This window comes from Dictyostelium purpureum (genome assembly GCF_000190715.1).
Source record: "Dictyostelium purpureum unplaced genomic scaffold DICPUscaffold_444, whole genome shotgun sequence".
Classification (NCBI taxonomy): Eukaryota; Evosea; class Eumycetozoa; order Dictyosteliales; family Dictyosteliaceae; genus Dictyostelium; species Dictyostelium purpureum.
In genome coordinates, this window is record NW_003519778.1 from 1 (window position 1) to 24,260 (window position 24,260).

The 24,260-nt window shown below is 27.2% G+C and overlaps 4 protein-coding genes across 4 annotated transcripts; 2 read left to right on the forward strand and 2 right to left on the reverse strand.

The window, feature by feature from the left end:
- Positions 1-1,777: 1,777 nt before the first annotated feature.
- DICPUDRAFT_95857 (uncharacterized protein) lies at positions 1,778-5,350 on the forward strand (the record flags this gene model as incomplete). The annotated part of the gene is made up of 1 exon (XM_003293541.1): positions 1,778-5,350. One exon carries the CDS (start codon positions 1,778-1,780, stop codon positions 5,348-5,350), a length of 3,573 nt encoding a protein of 1,190 aa, XP_003293589.1.
- Positions 5,351-5,591: 241 nt separating this feature from the next.
- On the reverse strand, positions 5,592-6,822 carry DICPUDRAFT_93080 (uncharacterized protein). The gene is made up of 3 exons (XM_003293543.1): positions 6,613-6,822; positions 5,998-6,497; positions 5,592-5,916 (listed from the first exon to the last, which is right to left on the reverse strand). The coding sequence occupies exons 1-3, from the start codon at positions 6,758-6,760 to the stop codon at positions 5,605-5,607; spliced, it is 960 nt and encodes a 319-aa protein (XP_003293591.1). The 5' UTR covers positions 6,761-6,822; the 3' UTR covers positions 5,592-5,604.
- Positions 6,823-7,398: 576 nt separating this feature from the next.
- On the forward strand, positions 7,399-16,524 carry DICPUDRAFT_95859 (uncharacterized protein). The gene is made up of 5 exons (XM_003293542.1): positions 7,399-7,699; positions 7,782-8,640; positions 8,718-9,058; positions 9,107-16,263; positions 16,335-16,524. The coding sequence occupies exons 1-5, from the start codon at positions 7,451-7,453 to the stop codon at positions 16,510-16,512; spliced, it is 8,784 nt and encodes a 2,927-aa protein (XP_003293590.1). The 5' UTR covers positions 7,399-7,450; the 3' UTR covers positions 16,513-16,524.
- Positions 16,525-16,838: 314 nt separating this feature from the next.
- Positions 16,839-24,148, reverse strand: DICPUDRAFT_84141 (uncharacterized protein; the record flags this gene model as incomplete). Its single annotated transcript, XM_003293544.1, has 4 exons — positions 16,839-16,855; positions 16,933-23,250; positions 23,312-23,947; positions 24,034-24,148. The coding sequence occupies 4 exons, from the start codon at positions 24,146-24,148 to the stop codon at positions 16,839-16,841; spliced, it is 7,086 nt and encodes a 2,361-aa protein (XP_003293592.1).
- Between the last annotated feature and the right edge of the window lie 112 nt (positions 24,149-24,260).

A 24,260-nucleotide genomic window follows, 5' to 3' on the forward strand; every position in this document is an offset into this window, starting at 1 on the left:
TGTTTTTATAATTTTTTTTTTTTTTTTTTTAAATTTTACCTTTTTAACTTTTTATTTATTATTAATGTAGATTACTTGGGTGATTGAGGATTTGAATCAAATAATGAAGTTTGGGAAATAATAATAATTGCTAACAAATCAAACTTTTTTTATATGCTTCTTTTTTTTTTTTTTTTTTTAAATTATAATTTTAATTATTTTTATTTTTTTATTTTGTTAAAATAATCATATTAGTTTGTGTATTATTTAAAAAAAGGGAAAAAATTATATTATTTTAATATCGATTATCAAGACCATAAAGAGATTTATCAATAAAAATAAATAACAAAAATTTGATAATATATATACTTACAATTAAAAAATTAAAAATATAATAAAAAAAAAATGAATAAAATTTTTTTTTTAAAATAAAAAAAAAAGAGGTTATAGTTGAATATATATATACATATCAATAGTGTGATTTGTTTCAAAACAACCCACACCCACACTCCATAATATTAATACACCTTCCAAATTAAAAATAAAAAAAATAAAAATAAAAAAAAAAATATTTAAAATTTTTATTATCCCACACTAACAAGTTTGAAAAGATATAAAAAATTAAATAAGATATACCAAAAAAATCCAAATTCTTTAATATTAAAATTAGAATTTGGTTTTTAAATAATATTTATAGTGCGAGATAAAAGTGTATTATTTTAATAGTTTATTATTATCAATTTTAATTATATTAAAACTTCTAAATGTTTTAATCAAAATAAAACAAAAATTCATTATTATTATAATAATCTTTTCAATTTAAATTAAATGATTAATCAAGATTTAATAAGAAATTTATACAAATTTAAATTTCGAACATGTTCAATTTTTTTTTGCCATGAAAAAAGACCTGGATTGCCTAAATTTACAAAATTGTTTGATATTTGATATTTTTCGAAAATAAGGAAAAAAACATCCAAATTAATATTTAAAAGAAAAAAAATGTGTTTGCTTTCAAATGTTTACCACCACATCATAAAAAAAAAAAAATTTTAAATGGACAGGAAGAAAAAAAAAAAAAAAAAAAAATAACTATATAAGTATGATATTTATACTAATAATCATATAATAATAAATATCTAATGTTTTATGTGTATTTTAACCACACCCATATATCATAAATGATTTATTATAATATATTAAAATAAAAAATAAAATTATTTAAAAAAATAGTTTTTTTTTTTTTTATTTTTTTTAAAATAAATTTTAAAATTTTTTTTTTTTTTTGGTTTTTTTTTTTTTTTAATTTTTTTTTTTAATTTTTTTATTTTTTTTAACCAAAACATTATAAATAAAATATTTTAAATTATAAATAAATAAAAAAAGTAAGATTTATTTCTTTGGATATTTCAATAAATATGAAATATTAACATTTCATTTAAAATCAACCATTTTATAGAGTTACATATACTAACAATAGTTTTATTTTAGAAAGAAATTGAAAAATAAAAATACAAAAAAAAAAAATATATTATCTTTAGGGTTTATTTATATAATTGGTACAATAATATCATCCTTTTAGTTTGTTTTTTTTTTGTTTTCTATTTTTTTTTTTTTTTTTTCATTTTTATTTTTATATATATTTATTATTTTTTTTTTTTAATATAACATTGTTGTAAAAAAAGAAATTTTTTTTTTTTGTATTTAAAACTCAAACTATAATCTAATCAAATAATAATAAGAATAGTAATAATAATAATAATACACATTCAATATTTAAAATTTAAAATAATAAAAAATGGAAGAGGATGATGAAACAAAAAGATTAAACGAACGTCGCCGTATTAGAGAGGAAAGAAGAAAGAAACAAGAAGAAGATGAAAAAAAGGAGGAACAAGCTAGAAAGCAAAGAGAGGATGAGCGTAAATTAAGAAAAGAGCAAAGAAATAAAGAGAGAGGCGAAAGAGAAGAAAAACAAAAGAAAGAGTTGGAAGATTATATAAAGAGAAGTGAAGATGAACGTAAACAAAGAAGAGAAGAGCGTGAAAGACGTAGAGTGGATGAGGAAAGATTAGCAAAAGAAGAGGAAGAAAAGAGACGTAAATTATTAGAAGAGCGTGAAAGAAAGAGAAGAGAGGAAGATGAAGAGAAAAAAAGAAAGATTAAAGAGTTGGAAGAATCACGTAAACGTATCCTCAAAGAATTGGAAGAGGAGGATAATAACTCGCAAGTTGAATCAATATTATCTTTGAAAAAGAAACGTTTAGCAATTAGACAAAAGATTGAAACCATTTTATCAGCCATCAATCCAAGTAACAATCAATATACAAAAGCAGGTGTAACCATCGAGGGATTTGCAGAGCCAACAAAAGGGGATGAATCAGTTATTGGTCTATTATTAACTGATGAACTTAAAGAAGAAGTTATCGATTTGGTTGCAAGTGGTTTTAGAACTCTCATTGATTATTTATCGCAGCCTTCCTCATTAGCCACAATGGTCGAATTCTTAATTGATATTCAGGTCGGTGCCAAAGTATTCAATGCCAAGCAAGATATTATGAATGGAACTGCTTCAATTGAAATTAAAAATTGGTTAGCAAGAATGCAAGCTTCCTATGAAATCCTAAAAGGAGGTATCCCAATCATTGCCAAAATTATAACAGACCCAGTAAACTCATCAGTTTTAGATATTTTATTCAGTATGATTTCAAATCCACCACCTATTTCACTCACCAATATGCACATTTTCACCGATTTAGTCACCAGCTTTATGAGCAGAAAACCAGAGATGCTCATCTATATCTGTGACAACAAGGATACAATTTTACCATCATTTATGCAACATCTATCAAGCTCAGAAACTGTAGATTTATTATTGAAAATGGCAGAAGTTGAAATGACTCAATTTAATGAAAACTCTTCAAGCTCATCTAGCTCTGCAGCATCCTCCTTCTTCTCACTTTTTACTGGCAGCAGTTCCTCTAATAGTAGTAGCAGCAGCAACAACAACAACAAAGAAAAACCTCATTGGACCAGTGAATTAACACCATATCTCATTCTTAGAATCAATGAAATTTGTAATCTTGACAATGTTATTATGGATCAATTGGATTTAGAGATTGATAACATTTGCAGATTGATGTCAGAGTTAATTAAAAAGTATCCAAAATCTAAAGTTGCTCATCATTTATGTGGTCAATCTTTCTCAAATGCCGTTCTTAGAAATGGTTTTAAATTGGTACTCTCCCTTCCATATAGTTCTCCAGTTTCATCTTCAATGTTAACTTTAATGTGCACATTAATCGACTCATCTATTGCAATGACCCAGTTAACTTCATCATCAACTAGTGCTCCAGAACATCCATCAGTCATCAATCATTTATTCAAACAAATTGTCGTGGTCGATATTCCAGGTACCGATGGCGAAACTAGAGAGCTTTCGCCAATAAAAGCAATCTATGAAGTTTTAAACATTAAAGATTATAGTGAACCATTTAATGTAGTTCGTCTCAAATCTTTACACTTGGTAAACTCTATGATCAAAGCAAATATCCTCAAATTAGATAGAGAAATATGGGAATCTGGTATTTTAAAGAAGACAATTGATATCTTTTTCGAATATGAAGCCAATAATGTAATTCACTGTATGGTCGAATCTTTCCTTACACCATTAATTCAACGTTGTTTAGGTTCCGATGATGAAGAATTTATGTGTCATTTATTGAAGGATTGTTCATTTATCTCAAGAGTTGTAAATATATTAAATGGTGGCAACAGTAAAAATCCAATGAATAGTAGTAACAGTAGTATTAGTAGTAATAATAGCAACAGCAATAGTATTGGTAGTATAAGTAGTAGTTCTGGTAGTGGTGTAGCTAATAGATTAACTGCATTATTTGTAAATACTAAAGATGAACCAGAGCCACCAAAATCAGAACCAGTCATTGGTGCACCAGCTCCAGCTATTGGATCACTATCAAGAGGTGGTGGCAAAAAAATTAGAAGAAAAGTTTCATTCTTTGGTGGTGGTGAAGAGGAAGAAAATAATAGTAATGGTACAAATGAAAATTCAAATGGTGATTTAAAACTTGCAGTTGGCGACTTATCAACCTTTTTACCAAACGAATCAAAAATTAATGTTGAACAAGAAGAAACAACAATAGAAAAGAAAAATTCTAATGGCAGTATATCGGCATCCATTTCTTCATCTTCTTCCTCATCCTCATCATCATTACTTAAACGTACCTTGTCATCTTCGTCCTCATCTTCATCCGATAAAAAGAAAGAAAAAGAAAAAGAAAAGGAATTAAAAGAATTAGAAAAAATGAAACAGAAAGAAAAGGAAAAAGAGTTATTGGAAATGTTAAAATCTCAAAAACTATCTTCAGATCAAGAAAAAGAAATGAAAGCTCAAAGAAAACAAGAAAAGAAAGAAAGAAAACAAAAAAGAGAAGAAAAGAAATTAGCTAAAAGATTAAAAGAAAAAGAAAGAGAAAATAAAGAAAAATCTAAATCAAAATCTGCTTCTTCAACCATTTCATTAGTTAGTAATGCAATCAATAAAGATAAAAGATCATCAACCTCATTAACATCATCACAACTTGCCTCAATCAATAGTAACAGTGGCACCAATAACAACAGCAATGTAATCACCACCACCACAAATACAACCACTACCACCACAACCACAACTACCAATACAACCACCACAACCACCACAACCACTACTAAACAACCAGTTTCAGATCAATCAAGTGATACAAGCAGTGATAGTGGCTCATCAATTGATGTTTCTAAATTATCATTAAATGATTTAGATAGTAATTGTAGTAGTAATAATAACGATGAATCAAACATTAATATTGAAGATATTGAAAGTATAGAATCGATAGAAGAACAGTCAATTGTAGTTGTTTATCATGAAAATGATAAAGAAAGTAATATAAATAATAACGAATCATGTAATAATAGTAATAGTAATAATATAAAATCAGAAAATATAATAGATAATAATAATAATAATAATAGTAATAATATAAAAGTCGAAAAGAAGAGAGTAAATCATAATGTAGGTCATATAATATCATTATGCATTGAAATTACACATATTGTCAATAAGAGTAAGAATCAGTTATTAAGAGACATTGTCGATGAATGTTGTTCGTTCCAAGGTCAATGGGATGAAGTTGTAGTACCCAAGCTTAAACAAGAAATCTCTCATAGATCAGTTAAACCAATTGGTACCGTTTCAATGCGTAAAGGTAGAAAGGGTGGCCCACCAACACCATTCACAAACGTCGAATATTTCCCAAATACTGCAAATGGTGTACCAATTCCACCAACCGAAACTACTTCAAAATTCTTCTTTTAAAACAATATTAAATCATTATATTTTTAATATTAATATTTGAAAAAAAAAATATAAAAAAAAATTTAATAGCAAATTATAAAAAAAAAAAGAAAACAATAAAAAAATATTTATTAGTAAAAAGAATAAAATATAATTACAATATAATACTTTTATAAAAAAATTGATAGAAATCAAAAATTTCATAAATTTAAAAAAAAAAGATTTGTTATATTTTAATAAAAAGATTTTTTTTTTTTTTTTTATTTTAAAATTGTTTAAACTCTTTTTTTATAGTTTTTAAGATAAAATAATATAGCAACGGTATAAGTTACAACCTTTTCTTTAACTAAGAACATAAATGCAGCACCTAAAACAGTTTGGACCATTTTGGATGGCATACCTTTAAAGAAACCAAGGAAACCATCAGTCTTTAAAATTCTAAAAATGGCATCTAATGTACCTTTATATTCATTGTTACCTTGACCATTTTGTGTTTGTAATCTACTTTTAACTAAAAGATATGGGTATGTAACAACACCTGCAATTAATTTGGCAATTGCACCCAAAACAAAGATTTCAAGACCACCCTAAATTAATAAAATAAACCAATGTTAGAATAGGTGTATTGTTATATAATATAGATTTATAGATTTGTTTTTATAACTTACTAATTTTGATCTACCAGTTTGTTTTCTCCATAAACTTCTAAGTTTTTCATAAGAAACAAATTGTACTGATGGATTTGAAACTAAAATTAAGGCTGGGATTAAACCTTTATATAAACCGCCATAACCTTCATTTTTAACGATATGTTTGAATTGACCTACAATACCTTTGTCAGAGTTTAATTGAAGACGAGTATTAACAACCCAAATTGGTAAGGTTGTTAAAACATTTGCACAACCTGCCAAAGCTGCAATAACAATATTTTCTAAGGTACCTAATTCACTCTTGTTTTTGACTTTTAACGAAATTGATTTTAATAATGAATACCAATAATAATATACAAATGATGATGCACCAATACCAATCAATGCAGATTTTAACCCGCTGTATAAAGTAGTCCAATGTTCTTCTTTAATAATTCTTTTAAATGCATCAATTGAGTTTTTATATGGTACTGCTTGAATTTCACCTTGTTGCTTTTGTTGTTGTTTTTTTTGTTGAACTAAAATAATAATAAATTATTAATAAATAAATTGTTTAGTTATAAAAAAAAAAAATAAAGAAAAAAAACATATCTTTTTTTTTAAAAAAAAAAATATTTTATATATAAAACTTACCTTGTAAACGAGTGGATACTGTTGAAAAAGGATAGGTTAAGGCAATAGTTGCCATACCTGCAACACCACCAGCCATAGCATGGCCTAATGCTTCAACGGTATGATCTACACTTCCAGAGTTTTGGGTGATGTGAACTTTTTCTGACATTGTTATTTCTTTGCAATATAAAATTATTAAGATTTTAAAGACAAAGTTATTGTATTATAAATAAAAAAATTATTTCTGTATAATTAAATTAAAAAAATTTAAAAAAATTTAAAAAAAAAATTAAAAAAAAAAAAAAATATTTTTTTAATTAAAAATAAAAATTAAAAAAATATATATGGGAATCCCAAGGGTATTTTTATTATTATCTGGTAATGAATTAAATAAATTTTTTTTTCATTCCTTTGTTGATTTTTAAAAATAAATATTTAAAAATAGATTTATTTAAACATTGTTTAAATAATTTTAATATTCTTATTAGAATTGAAATTATTTTGAAAATTATTGGAATAATTTTTTTATAGTTAAAAAATGAACATATATTCAATAGATAAAAATATAAAAATTAATATAAATTGAATTTGATATACTAAATGTAGTCTTTCGATATCATTTTTTAAATATTGATTTAATAAAAAAAAAATATTTTAATAAAATAATTTTTCAAAATTTTTTTTTTTTTTTTTTTTTCATTTTTTTTAAATTATTTTTTTTTACCTTGTATTTTTTTAAAATTTTCATTATATTTATTTATTTTATTATTTATTCTTTGTAACTACTATAATATAAATAAAGAGTTAAAGGGATAGTTAAATAAATAATAAATAATTACATTTATTTTTTATTTAAAGTATGGATTTAATTCGTGCTTTAGATATTTTATCTGCACAGGTTGATACAGGTGATGATCACAATTTGAGAAAAGAGAAAATTGAGGCATGTAGAACCATTTCTGAACAAATTTGTGCACCATCACTTAGAAATACAGCAGATTTTCCCAGGTTTTTATCAATTGCCATATCGTTGTTATTAAGAGCCCATGGTGATAAAGATTTAAATGTCTATTCAGTTGCAGAAGAAAGTTTAAATAGAACTATAAAAGTAATTAGTTATTTTAAAATTCATTATTAACAGTTAAAAGTAGAGTTGTAAAATTAACATATTTATTTATTTTTATTTCAAGATTCTAATTTATTCATATCATGAAAGAATTTTATTCGAATTATTCAAAGTTTTAAAAGGTAAACCACAACAACAGCAAGATGGAAAAAGATTATCAACATCATATAATGGTTCAGAGATTTCAAATAGTTTAGCAACTCAAGGAGGTTCAATACCATCGACACCGGTAATGAATATGGGAAGCAACTTAAGCTCAACAAATACAACACCATCATTTTCGTCACCATTATCTTCAAATAATTTAACCAATATTATAAATAATTTAGGTGGATCAACACAAACACCAACCCCATCTTCATCATCCAATGCAAATTCACTATTTAATACAGCAAGTCAAATTTTGTCGAAACCATTCCCAATTAAATCACAACGTATAGCATTGGTAAAGTTTGGTGAAGTTTGTAGTTTTATCAGACCTTCGAAATGTAGAAAATATATTTTATCTTTGGTACCACCTATTAATATTCTCTTACAAATTCATGACGATGAATCACTTCAAGAAAGTATTGCAACATCAATGGAAAATATTTCAAAAATTTTAATACCTTATCTCAAAGAAAATGAGGTTCACCAATTAATCGATCTTTTCGCTAAAAATTTATCTCAAACCTCTGCTGCAGTACGTCGTGCTGCTTCACTTTCAATCACTTCAATTTGTAGACACTATCCAAAACCTCTCTTCGAATATACGATTGAATCCCTATTTAGTTATACTTTTCCAAATTCTCCTCCAATTGCCTCAATAACATCGTCTCAATGTATACCAAATTCAACATCTACAAACACTCAATCAAATTCGAAAATATTGGGTGTATTGTTTTCATATTTGCAATTAATAAAACTATCTGAAGAATTATCATGTATGTATTATATATAGGTATTAATTATCTTATTATAAAAATATTAATATTTTTTTTTATTGCAACAAAAAAATTAGTGAGCGATATAAAAATTTTAGATTCATTTTCATTAAAAATTCAATTTTTTGTACATTTTATTTTAAAATATATTCAGTTACCCGATAATGACAATGAACAATACGATCATAATGTTGTAGGTTTAAGTTTGGAGTTATTACAGCAACTTTTAGTTACATTTGGACCATATGAACACTCATGGCCTAAACCATTGGTTCAGCAGGTTATTTCACAACTTCGTTCTCTTTGCTTTCAACAACACGCTTCAATAAGAGTTAGTCTCAAAGCCGTGGTTTTAAATTGCTTGGCACAATCAGTAAAATATTTCCCAAAACTATTTAATCAGGAATTCTTTTCAAATGTAGATATTAATAATAGCAGTGGCAGTTGCAATAGCAATAATAACAAGCAATATCAACAACAAAATGCATATATATCATCTATTTCACCATCAGACTTAAATTTTAAACTATTCACGCCAATTACCCAACAAGAACAGCAACAGCAAAAATCACAAGGCGCACCACCATTATCAGCATCAACTGCAAGCACAAATCAATCATTTTTATTTAATCTTGAACCAAAAGAAGAGTTTTTAAATTATTTAACCGATAGCGATCCATTACTTCGTGGTGGTACTGCTTTAATGATAGGTTGCTTAATTAGAGGGTTCTTAGAAACTGATCATATAACTAGTAATCAAATTTATCCAACTGATGTGCCATTACTCCAAGATAATATATCAATTCCAACACTTTTAATTTTCCTTTTACGTGCTTTGATGGATTCTTCATCGGTAACTGCAAAACTAGCATGCACTGGTATAGGAGAGTGTTTACCAACACTTTGTCAAAGCAAATATTCCGATTGGGCTCTTGTAACCTTACGTCATTTATTATGTGTCAGTAGTTCAACCTATTGGTTAGTCAAATTAGAAATTTTAGAAACATTATCAAAAATCGATTATATAGTTATAGAGTACTTGGAACAAAATGTTCAACATCGTTCAAATGTAATGAATGTTAGTATAAATAATAGTACCGATGGTGGTTTAAATAATAGCACAGGTATAAATAATAGTAGCAGTAGTTCTGGCGAAAAGGAAACTGGAGGGGCAGTTGCTATACCAATTCAATCAAAAGTTTTGGATTTCTTAATTGAACAACTTAGCGATAACGATTTTAGAGTTAGAAATAGTGCAGGTCAAGCTTTGGTCTCAATTATACCAAGATTGGTATTTACAGCACCATTGGAACGCCATTCAATGAAGGGAATATCGTCAAATGTTAGAGAAAGCTTTGATGTACCAGATTACGAGAATACAGTTTTAAAAAAGAGAAAAATCTTTGCAAATCTTTCTCATGTAATTGGTTTTTTAGTTAATCAATTATCAAATCCTCACCCAGATGATAAAATACGTGGTTGTTATCATGCTTTAAATTTAATTTGCCAAACATATTCTTTCCCACCAGATACACCCCAAGAGTGTCGTTCTCTATCATCTATTCTTCCAAATCCAATGCTTTCTTTTGTTGGTGATATTCTACCGTTAGCATTAGATAGAGTTGGTCTTACATGGGTAGCCACCGATTTCGATGTTCACATCGATATTATCGAGGTATTGGGTTATCTTAGCAGAGGTGCAGAAAATGTTCTAGGTTCTTACTGTTATAATGTTTTAAGACATATTGTTCGTATAATTAATATTGCAACTAATATTATTCAATTCCGTCCTACACCACCATTAAAGGAGGTAAAGAGTAATCCAAGTGGCATCGTAAATTCACCACTTTTGAAAGCTCCAACTCATTTAGGTGCCTTTACTCATTCAATTCATTATATTAAACTCTACTCTAAACTTTTGGCAGCTCGTGTAAACTCTATAACGATTTTTGGTTCCGATAGATTCTCCCAACTTAGACAATCATGTTTTGAAACTCTTGCCGTTATTTTGAAATGTGCTGGTAAAACTATTCTCCCTTATACCGAGGAAATTATTGGTTATTTAACAACCCATTTCGAACAAGAACCAGTTAGTGTTATCAAATGTATTAACGAATTGTTTTTGGTCACTATGAAACCAACTCCTTTAGTTTCAATAAGTTCGCTATCACAAAAATCCAAAGACCTTAATAATATTGGTGGTTCATCATCGTCATCATCATCATCATCATTAAAACAATACGAACCAAGATCAATTGAAAGCCATTCAAGTAGTAGCAACCCACATGACGAAATGTTTTTAAATTCAAAATCTGTATTTTCATCGCTACTCACTTTTGGTACACCAAATCTTAAACAACATTATGAATATGCTCATGAAGTACCATCATCACATAATATCAACTATAGCTACAGTAATCAAGAGATCAATAGAATCATTTCTGGTGAAGACAGAAAAGTTTACTTTAAACTCTTTGAGCCTCTCATTGTAGGATCAATGGTAGAATATCAAACCACTCATAACCATCACTTAAAGATTGCGATTTTATTAATGTTTAGTAAATTCAGTAAATTTGGTCTTGATTTATCATTGTTTGATAAGGAGCAACATTTCCCAACCTATTTCATCAATGAATTAAAAGAAACCAATTGTTTACTTTCAAAGCCATATAAAGTATTATCTTATAGCTATGATCTATTAGGTTCTATTTTTATTCATCGTAAACTTTACCCAGATTTAAATATTGGCTTGGATGATTTAAAAAAACTATTTTATCAACAAGCTCCAGTTAGTAACCCATCAGCCTCAGCATCTAAAGCAAGTCAATCATTAGACTCAACACCAATGCTTGCATCAAATAATAATATTAACCAAGCATCACAATCATTGAACAATAGCTCGTTATTAAATCAGTCATCTCATCCATACAGCTATACAATCCCAACTATAATCGAAAATTGCCACTCATTTGTAAGATATCTTTATGATCCATTAGATAAATACCCAGACACAGAGTTTAGAGATGGATTTTTAAATTTCCTTTTATCAAATCTTCAATATTCTCAAACCATCGATCTTTTAATATTGATCGTTACATTGATAAAGTCAAATAATCCACTTTATTCCAAATATTCACAACAGATTTCACATCAACTATTTACATCGTTATCACTTGGCGACTCACCATTCTTTATAATAAACTCAATTGAAGAAGTTGAAAAACTATATGTATTAATCGATAAGCTTCATAATTCATCTCTATCAGCTTCAAGATGGGCAGATGCTTTATTATCAGTATCACCACAGTTTGTAAATAACACCAATAAACCAAATACCAATACCCCAACACCAAGCCAAGCAACAACAACAACAACCAGTGATCCATTACAAAGAAAAAGAATACTTTTATTACGCGAATCAATTTTAGAGGCCTATGAGTTACGTTGGTTACCTCCTTTATTAGTAATACTTCGTACTGGTTGCAAATTACCTGAAGAATCTAGAATTTCTGCAGCTAGACAATCAAGATATCTTTCAAATCATGATAATAAACAACAATCAAGCCCAAGTGCCAATATTATAAGCCATGTGATTTTGAAATTAATTCGAAATGCAGTTCAAGTTTTCTCCCTTTACAAACCAAAGAATATTTTATTTACCCAATTAATTAATCATCTCTTGTATTATAGTTCAATCTTTTTCAACAAGAATTTAGTACCCCATATAACTCCATCAACAACTAATGTTACCTCTCCACACTCTACTAGTCCAAATATTGTCAGTAGTACATCACCATTAAGCATGTCATCGCATCTAATGAAGCAACCTTCAGCCACATCACTCTTGGGCATCGCCAGCAACAACCTCTTTACTGATAGCTTAAAGATTATAATAGCAACCAATGAAGGTTCACCAATTATTCACGATATTGTAAACTCTCTTTTATCCTATGGTGGTACAAGTACAAGTATTCATGTCGTAAAATTCCTTTTATTATTGGGCCGTGATGATCAAGTTTGGAAATCATATGCAATGTCTAGTTATTGGCAAACCTGTGGTTGTGAACATTTCTTGACCCATCATATCATATTTTTATTATATTGTCAAGCCATCATCATATTAAAGCTACCAATTGATTTAACAGAAACCTTTTTAGATAAAATGGTATTGCTAATCAACGAGTTTACAATAAAGAAACTTATTGAATCTATTAAAGGAGAATATACCGAAACTCTTACAAATCACCTTAAAAAGATTCTCTCCAGAGCTTCAAATTCATTAGACCTTAGAAAAAAACAAAAGTTACTTCGTTTACTTTCATATTTACCAGCAAACAGAGAAACCATTGAACTATTAATTGTCAATTTTATTCAAACTGATGATATTAGTTTACAAGTTTCAGGTGAACGTATTTTAAATCTCAAAATCAATACATTAATCGAAGAATATGGAACCACCAAGTCATTGGATATAATTCAAGAGCTTTATCAAATATTTATGTCTAATTTTGTAAAATCGACCACAAACCTATCAGTTCAATCATTGTTTTTAAAACTAATAAAAAACCTTTCACCAAATTCAAATATTACCATTACACCAACTATTCAAGTAATAAAACAAGATTATAATAGTAATGATGAAAACCATGAAGAAAAGGAAGAGCATAATGAAAATAAAGATAATGAAGAGCTTATTAATAATAATATTAGTATTGAAAAATTAACTGAATTACAAATTGAAACATTAAAAAGTGGCTATTTAAATGACTATCATCAATTATCAACTATACCTTGGAAATATTTTATAGAACTTATTAAATCAAGATACTTTATTCATATGAACCAACATAGTTTTAACCATATTTCAATTTTATCACAGATCGATAAAGAGGCCACAGTTCAACTTTTAGAATCAAATCGTTTGGATAGCACATTGTTACCAGAATTTATAAGTTCAAATTATAGTTTAGATTATCAAGACGAAATCCAAAACTATTTATTAAAGAAAATGGATAAACTTTTAGCCAAAGCTGGTGAAATTGGTAGCGATCCATTAAAAGGTGGTCCACCTTTCCTTTCTGATCCAGTTTGGGATGAATTAAGAGAAACAACAAGATGCCTATCAAATTTCATAAATAAATTTGGTATTAACGATCTTTGTGAATCAAATTTATTACAAGTTTCAACATGGGCATTTATCGAAAGTTTTAGACGTTGGCGTGCAGAAATCATCAATCCATATGACTTTAAATTAGTATTAGAGCTTTCTCGTTCAATTATTTTAAAGAGTACTGCCTCAATTTTAACAATCACTGATGATTCATCTTGGTGTTCATTATTATTGTGTCTATATAAATTATATTGTCTTGTTATCAGACCTCACTTTGGTTATATTTCTGGTCAAAGAGAACTCGAAGAAAACTTTTCGCAAGATCCAACTCAAATTTCTCTAACCCAATCAAATGAAATGGTTAAATTTTTAGTTTCACTCTTAACAAATTCCAAATCCTATAGTCCAATGCCAGGTTCACACATTGGTCAATTGATTTTTGATAGTTTTATTAGAGCAATTATACCATTAGCAACAAAAGCATTCGACTTTATTTATCCAACCTTAACAGCATCAGATGAAAATGAATTTGGTGGTGGTATTATTCCAAACTGCCCAATATTTTCAAGTATTGTTTCCCCAGAGCAAAATATTCGTGCGTTGGTTAGATTCATTCATTTCGTAGAAATTGATAATGAAGAGAAATTCGGTCAAGTTTGGAGAATTCTAGAGCCAATATTTGTTGCACAATTGGGTGATGCTGAAATTGGAACTGATGAAATTACTGAAGAAAGTAAATGTGTTGCTCTTTCCGGTATGACCTCAATGATTATTAAAGTTTGCTTTGAAATCTCTGGTGTCAACTCTCAAGTTAACCTTTTAGAAACATCCACAATTCCTAAACCAATATACAATCATATTCCACGTGAAAAAGATTTAATTTTCCTCAATACACCAATTGGTAAAAAATTAAACAATCTTTTATCAATTATTTATGGTGGTATGCCACAATCAGAATTACCACTTGGAGGTGGAGTAGGCACTATCGGAACATCATCAACACTATCTGCATATCATTTTAATATAGAAAGATCATTCTCTTCAAATTCTTTTGGTTCTGATCAAATCTCACTTCAAGACCTTCGTCTCTTTAAGGTTCCAAGCTTTATTGGTATTAATTTTACACCTTTAATTAAAAAACTTTTAGAATCGTTTGAGGGTTTCCTTTTGAACCAAATGTGCCCACCTATGTTGAAAAAAGAAATCTTACGTTCAGTTGTTACATTATCAGATTTATTCAATAGAGATCAAGTTTGTTGGATGTTTAGAACGTTCCAAGCCATTATCACCACGGATGAAATCGATGATTTCTTTTTAAAACAACATTTAATTTTAGGTATTTGTAAGAGTATTGCAATTTTACAACATCCACCAAATATTGCAGATATTAATGCTCATGCAGTTGGTATTTTTGAAATGTTAAAAGCTGCTTTAGAACATCCAAATATTTCACTTCAAGTTTCAGCACTCGATGGCATTCTTTACTTATTAGAAGGTAAAGTTAATAAATATATTCAAGGTCCATTATTACAATATCTCTTTAGATGGATTCCAACCCGTCTCTCAAGCTCACATTCCCCACCAGTTAGTTTGACACTACGTGTATTAGCAACTATGTTTTTAATGATTGAACAGTATAGTAGAGAAGCTGAAGAAACTCTTTTCACCAAACGTGCAGTTACAACATGTATCCAACTAGGTCAACAATCATCAACTCCAGCCCCGATTGTATATGGTGTATTTAGAGGTTTAGATCGTTTATTAGGCTCATTCTCTTTATCTCACTCTCAACGTGAATCAATTTCTCAATTCTCTTTGAAATCATTACCTTCAGAAAATCCAATTCGTTCGTTATTAGCCCTAGGTTTAATGGTTACTTGTATATACACAGGTGATGAAACTGGTATCACATCTCCATCAAAATCATCAGTTTCATCTATTGGCAGCAGTGGTATCAACTCTTTAACTGCATTCGAAGGTTTATCATTTAATCCATCAAGTGATTCTCCTTTAAACTTTTCAGGTACTAGTAGCAGTAATGGAAGCATTAGCAGTATCATCAACAATCACAACATTAACAATAACGATAGTGATGATAATAGCGATCCAGAAAGAAATAAATTCTCTCGTGTTAATAATATGGAAAAGGTTAAAATGCTCTTTGATAAAATTCGTTTAGTCTCTCATTTCTCTTATGAAGCCTATGTTTTATCTCAAGTCATACCAACTGTAATTATCGATCTTTTCCCAAGTGTTGACCAATTACTGTCATTTATTTTAGGTGAATTCCTCAAACAAAGCAAATCTAATCCAAAACTAATGTGTCAAATAATTAGTAAAGTTTTCGATTATCTATTAGAAAACGATAAAGATAAAACAAATCAGCACTTGATCAACTATTGGATTATAATTTGTTTACAAAACTTTTTCCAAATTCAAAATCCAAATCATTGCTTATGGGCCTTAACTTATTTATTTTTAACTTCCTCACCTTTAAAATCTTTTAAACTATTGTATGTATCATCACTTTAAAAATATAACTTTAAAAAATTTAAAATATTAACTATTTTTTTTTTTTCTTTAGAGAATCTGAATTTGCCTCTAAAATTCAAACTAATGAAAAACTATTTTTAATTATTGCAGCAGAATTTTATTTTAACAAAGATTTGACAAAAGAAAACAAACAACTATTTAAAGACTCTTTTTCAAAATTAAAATCTGAACCCTATATTTCTTTAATGAAAGTTATAAAAAACCAATAAATATATTTTATTAAAAAAAATTATTTAACTTTTTTTAATTTTGGATACATCTAATGATTAAAATTATCGTTATCTTCAGTTTTTACCAATTATCGTTTGCGTATTCATATTTGTTTTTTTTAATAAGTGAAGATGATTTTTAAGAAAAAGATCAACAGAAGTTAAATCAAAAGCTCTGGGCCATATTTTATTTTTTGTCTTTATAAAAATGTTATATACAATTATAACAAACGAAAAACACAATTGTGACTGTTAATATTAAATTATTAAATCAATAAAATCCCTTTTATATCACACTTTAAACTTAAATAATAGATGTGCAAATATTAGACAAAACCGAAAACTAAAAATAAATTAAAAAAAAATATATTATTATTTTAAACATTTTTAATTTTATTTTCTTTTTTAAATATTATTTACCATAACCTTTAATAATAATATCAAGTGATTGTGATATTTTATTGTTTTGTAATTGTTGTATTGAAATTAAATTGATACCAAATTGGCTGTCTACCCAATTCTTTAATTGAACAATAACTAAACTATCGAGACCATACTGGTTTAAATGGAAGTCCAAATTGAGATTTGATTCTTCAATTGAAAGTAGTTCTGAAATTTTATTCAAAAATTGCGATTTAATATTTTCATTACTGTTACTATAATCATTTGATTTGTTGATTACTTTAACTATATTGGTTTGATAGTCAAATTTATAAAGATTGAAATTTGATCTAAAAGAAACCATGTTTTCAAAACCAAAATCAGATAAACAATAGTTTGAATAATTGTTTTTATCTTGAATGAAGAGGTCTAATGAGCTTAAAATTAGTTGAGGTGAAATAAGTTTTAAAGCAGAACTATGGAACATTGTTTCGATTGCATCATTTCTTGAAACAAATCCAGTAGATGATACTGCACCTAAATTTACTGATAGTGATGGTAGTCCAATTGATTTTCTATATTTTGATAATGAGTCAATTGTATTGCAAGCACTAATATAACAACATTGTCTATCCGAACCAAAAATTGAAACTGCCGAGGATGCCATTATAAATTGTTTTATTTTCCATGAACGTTGAATTGATTCATTGTGTAAATTGAATGCTCCAATTGTTTTTGGACCATGTGTCATATTTAAACCATTCATATTGATATCTTTAAAATCACAAATCTCATTTACAAATGCAAAGTGAATTACTGTATCGATATTTGTAATGTTTGAGTTTGATTCTAGATTGTTTAATACATCATGAACTTTATTACTATCTTCGATATCGATTTGATTAAAGTGGAAATTAATTGTATTGTCTTTTTGATGTTTAGTTTGATTGATTAATAGTTCTAATTCCCATTTTAATGGTGATTTTGATAAAATTATAATATTATCGATTGATTTGTTCGAATATTTAACAAGCCATTTCATAATTTCTAATATAATACCTGTTTGACCTGTTACTAATATGTTTTTACCGATATCTAATCTTGATATATCATAACTGTTTTTCATAATAATCGAATCACTTTGTTTTTGTTCATTAAATACTCTTGATATTATGTCTATATCATGATTAACAACGATTTTACCAATGTGCTGTCTTTTATTAATATATTCGATTCCATCTTTAAATTGATCATTTGAATACTCAATGATTGGAATTAGTTCTAATTTATTTGAATTAAACAATTTGACTACTTTTTTTAATAAACTTTTAAAAAATGGTCCCGAAAATTCAACAAGTTCTACATTATTATATCCATAGTTGTATTTAAAGTGATTGTTTGTCATATAATCATTTGGTGTTAAATGTGTAATTGAAAGATCTACAATTCTACCACAAGTATTTAAACATTGGAAATTTGAATCCATATATTCTGATGAAAGTGTATTTAATATTAAATCTACACCTTGATGATATTCGTCACATTCTAATTGTTTTAATTTATTTTTAATTTGATGAACATAGTTTTTATTTCTTGATGAATAGATACCAGTAATAAATGAGCCATATTTATTAATCAAGTATTCTTCTTTATCTTTTGAACCGACTGTTAAAAATATATAACCTTTGTGTTGTTTACACTTTAATAGTTCTAATGATGAAAGACCAATACCACCTGATGCTGAGTGAATCAAAATTGTTTGATCTTCTTGTAAATTACCAGAATAGTATATACTGTGTAATGATGTAGTATACACTGATGGAATTGATGCTGCTTGTATATGTGAGATATTAGATGGTTTATAATAAACATATCCATAATCCAATATAATATGTGATGCACTAGTTTTTGAAGCAACTCCAAATACTTCATCTCCAATTTTAAATTTCTTAACACCAGTACCACAACGAGTAATAATACCACTAAAGTCATTTCCAATATTTGGCATTTGATTAATTCCATTTTCAATTTCTTCTTCTTTGCCATATTTGATATCAACACTATTTGATATTAGACCAATATATATTAAATAGTCTTTATAGTTGATTCCGGTACCTTTTATTTGAACTTCAATTTCATTTGGTTTTAATTGTTGTTTTTTAGTTTTTAATACATATTCTAAGTTTGGATCAAGTTGAATCAATAAATTATCTTTATTTGTTTCGAATGAGTTTGATATAAATGATTGTTTAATTTTTGTTTGTTTTTTGTATCTTTCATAATATACTGTGTTGTTTTTAATTGTAAACTCTCTTTGAATGTTTGTTGTTGGGTCTATTAATATATCGATAAGAGAGAGTATATTTTCATTTTGAATTGAAATATTATCGAAATCTAATGAATATAAATCTAATTGTGGGAATTCTGCGAAATATCTTGCTGCTCCATTGATTGATGATGATAAATAGTTGTTTGTTGTTGAATTTAATAATATTAAAAAATGTTTAAAAAATGTTTGAATTTCTAGTTGAAGTAACATTTGATTAATTTGAATATATTCAAATGTTATTTCTTTAAAATTATTGATATCTAATTGATCAATTGCTTTCATAAAGATTATTAATGTTTTACTTTGTCTAATGGAATCGATTGATTTAATACTCCAGTTGATAAGTTCATTAAAGTTATCAATTTGTATTATTTTTGAACTTAATTGTTGATTTAATTTGAATGATTCACTGATTTTCTTTCCATTTCTACTATTACCAAATAATATAATATTATCATGTGATGTTAATTGTTTCATTGATTCAATATTTGATAATACCATTTCATTTATATTTGATTTTCTTGTTTGAATTAAAAATGAGGCATTATCATTTCCAGATATTGTTGTATCTTTATAATTGCATTCGTGTAGTAACTTGCACCAGCTTTCTTGTTTCATACAGCTTCTATCTTTTCTGATATCGATATCCTCTGGTGATGGCCACCATTGTGGGAATACACCGAATATGGAGTCAATATACAATGATTTATATGGTGCTTCAATAAATATAATTTGACCATTTGGTGTTAAAATATTATGGATTTCATTTAAACTGAACCTAAGTTGTTTTACCACATGTAATACATTTGACATTATAACAATATCATAATAAGATGCTTTTAAATCTTGATCTATTAATGGCTTTTCCAAATCAAGAGGACGATATATTATATTTACACCTTTGATATTTGAAAGTTTTTCTTTAATGTCTGAAAAAAATGATGCTGAAATATCGCTCCATGTGTATTCTATATCGATATTTGATGATGGATTATCATTTAATAGTTTGTTGATTTTATTTAATACCAAAATTGATAATGAACCTACACCACCTCCAAATTCTAATATTCTGAATACTATTGGTAAATTAATAATTGGTTTGATTGATTCTGAAACAATATCACTTAATAAATTGTTAATTGGTTTTAGTATATTTGATTTTTGATAAAAGTTATCTAATAATCCATCTTCAAATAATGATTGAGCAGTGTCAGTGTTTGGATCATCATCTTCTAATGGGAATATTTGTTTTGCCATAACTTTAGTTGTTTTTTCTAAAAGCTTTATATGGTTATCTTTATTTCCGTCAGGAAATTCATTTAATTGTTTATTGATACCTAAACTATTATATTGTTTTAAAATATCGAAAATAAAAAAAAATAAATTTTCATTTACCTCTTCATTATGATAAAGTTGTTTGAATTGATTAAAATCTATTGTTGATAATGTTTCTTTATTGATTGTTGGAAGTCTTTGATTAATATTATAATAAAATAATGTTAATAAATGTTCTTTTGATTCTTTTTGTAGATAAATTTCATCTATTCCCAATTCTTCTAATTGGCACAAGTAATTGAATGATTTTGGTTTATTGATGATAGAGTCTTTTGATTGTTGAATTGGTAAGTAGATTTCATTAGATGGTGGTGGAATAATTGTGGTATTGTCAATGATTGGTGTAAGTGATGTACAAATTACATTTGAGATTTCAATTAATAATGTTCCATCATTTAACATTATTTGAATAGATCCAGAGTATGAGTATAAATTGATTCTTGATTTCATTTCAGAATATACATATATTTCAGAATGTTGTTGATCAGTTGGTGATGGTATATTTGATGAGTAGTATTTTAATCCTTCGATTTTATCTAATACAATTTGACATTGATGTTTGATAAAACCAAGCATTCCATGTAAACATGTATCTAGTATTGCAGTGTTAAAGAATGATTTCATTGTATCGCTGTTAAGTAAATGATTGAATTCATTTTGATTTTGAATTTCATTTAATGATACAATAGATAGAGAACAATTATTACCAACATAGCATTCTTTGACACCTTGGAATAAACCTTTGTATGTTAATCCGGTTTTGATTTTAATTGATTCGTAAAGCTCTGATTTTGATAGTTTAGTAAAGTTACATTTATTTCTTATTTCATCAATATTTATTCGATTTATTTCGTTACCATGTTTGAATAAACTAAAGTTACCAGCAGAACATAATATCCAATGATTTGAAATTGTATCTTTAAAGTGTGATTTGACATTGTATTCATTTTTTGAAAGTGTATTAATAGTTGTTTGTAGACATTGACTAACATCATCTTGTAATACTAATGGTGTTTTAAATTCGATTGAACTGATTGTAATATCTTGATTTGGATAAATGTTGAATAAATTGATGATATATCCACAACCTGGGAACTTGATTTTACCTTTTACTTGATGTCCTTTTAACCATTGGAATGGTTGTTTTTTAGTATCTATATAAGTTTGATATGGTTTGGATGGTAATTCTTTTGTAACACCTAGATGTTGAATTGGAGGTCCTTCTTTTTTTATTTTTTCATATGCTGGATTTTGTTTGAAATATACTTTATCGTCCCATTGATATAATGGTAGTTTTTTTATAGATTTATGAATATAAATATTTTGGTTTTGTTGAGTTAATTGTGATTTGAAATTTATATTAAATGAGTTGTTAACATAAAGTTTTGAAATTGTATTTAAAAATTCATCATAATCATTTTTCTTTTTGTGAAGTGGTGAGTGAATAGTTATTTTTTCTCCATTATTAAAATATGGTGATTGTGTTGATTTCATTTGATTTAAATAGAATGATAGTGTTGGGTGTGGCGAAACCTCGATAAATGTTACCTCGATACCACTGTTTTTTTTTTTTATATATTTAAATATGTTTGAAATGGTTTGAGTGAATCTTACTGGTTGTAAAACATTTTCAAATACATATTCTGAATTAAATGGTGTTGTTTCGTGATTAAAAAGGTTGGTTGTAACTGTTGAAAATATTGGTGTTGTTGATTGTTTTGATTTAATGTTCATTGAACATATTTCATCTTTAATAACTAATTGACTTGATGTGTGGAGGGATGAAAATGTTCCTAACATTGCACAAAATATATCTTTTGATTTTAAATCAGCTGCAATTTCATTTATTAAATGTTCTTTACCTGATACTACAATTGATGATGGTGAGTTGTAACAAGCAATATCGACATTTGGATATTTTGATGAATAATTTGAAATATATTCTTCTGCACTTATATTAACAGATAGCATTCTTCCAGTACCAGTTGTTTTATTTTGAGCTACCGATCTGTGGTATACTAAATAACATAATGTTTCAAAGTCAATCATACCAGAGCAATATGATGCTGATATTTCACCAAGAGAATGACCAACGATTAGATCTGATCTGATACCCCAGTGTTTATATAGTTCGAATAATGATACTTGAATCATAATATTTGATGGTTGAGCAATAGTATGATCGTGTACTGATTTGGTATCATTATCATCGATTGATCTTAGTTTTTGTAAAACAGAGTACCCATAGTATTTGAATAGTTCATTATCGAATTTATCTACCCATTGTTTGAATATTGTTTCATTTTCATATAGTTCTAATGCCATTCGATTATATTGTGATCCTTGACCACAAAATACAAATACTGTTAATGGATTGTTTTTTTTAACTGAAATATTTGCAAGTGTATTTGGATTGGATGATTTGATTTCATTTTTTGGATCTTTAAATTCTTCCCAATCACTTGCAATAATAACTGATCTTTGAGAGAGTGATGTTGATTTAAATTTGATTTGATTATTTACAAATTCATTAAAAACTAATGTGTCTGATTGATCCATAATAATTTGTTTGTATTTTTCAAGTGATGTTGATGAGTTGGATGAGAATGGTATTAAATACTTTTTATTTATTATATTTAAGTTTTGACTTTTTTTTATACAATATTCTGATAAAAGAAAACAACAATTTGATCCTAAATATTAAAATAATTAGTATTTAATTTAATTTAATTTAATTTTATTAATTATACATACCAGTAATACCAAAGTTATTAATTGCCATAACAGTGTTTTTGTTTTTCTGAAATGGTGTTGGTTCAGTTACAACTTTTAGACGCCATTCATCGAATTTAATAGCTGGGTTTGGTGATTTAAAGTTGATATTTTGAACAAATGTTTGGTTTTTAAACATTACACAACATTTGATAAATGACATTACACCTGATGATGCCTCTCCATGACCGATATTTGATTTAATGGAACCAATTAAAACTTGTTTGTTTGTATCTTTGAATACTCTTGAAATACCTTCTAGTTCTATTGGATCACCAGTTGGTGTACCAGTACCGTGACATTCGACATAATCAATATCTGATGCATTGATTTGACCATTGGTAGATTCGATTGCAGATTTAATATTTTCATATTGTGATGATTTTGATGGTGAATAAAAGTTTGATTTATCATAGTTACCATCTACATTTGAACTTGAACCTTTGACGACACAATAAATGTTATTACCATCTTTGATTGCTTGTTCTAAACTTTTCAATACAATAACACCGACACACTCTGAACGTACATATCCATCTGCATCAGATGAAAATGAGTGACACTTTCCAGTTGGACCTAACATTGATAAATGAGAAAATGATTTTGATGTATTTGGGTCTTATATTAAAATAAATAATTAAAAATATTAGTTTACTGAAAATTTTCTTTAATAAAAAATTATTTTAAAAGTCTGATATACATACCAAGCATTAGATGAACACCACCTACAATAGAAACATCAGATTTACTGTATTTGATAGAGTTGTAACCAAGATGCATTGCATTTAATGATGAGCTACATGCAGTATCAATTGACATAGATTCGCCACGAAAATCAAAGCAATATGATATTCTATTTGCTATTGAATGAAGTGATCCGCCAAAAAGGTTTTTTTGAGTTTCAAAAGGTGATTTATTGGTAGCATCGTAG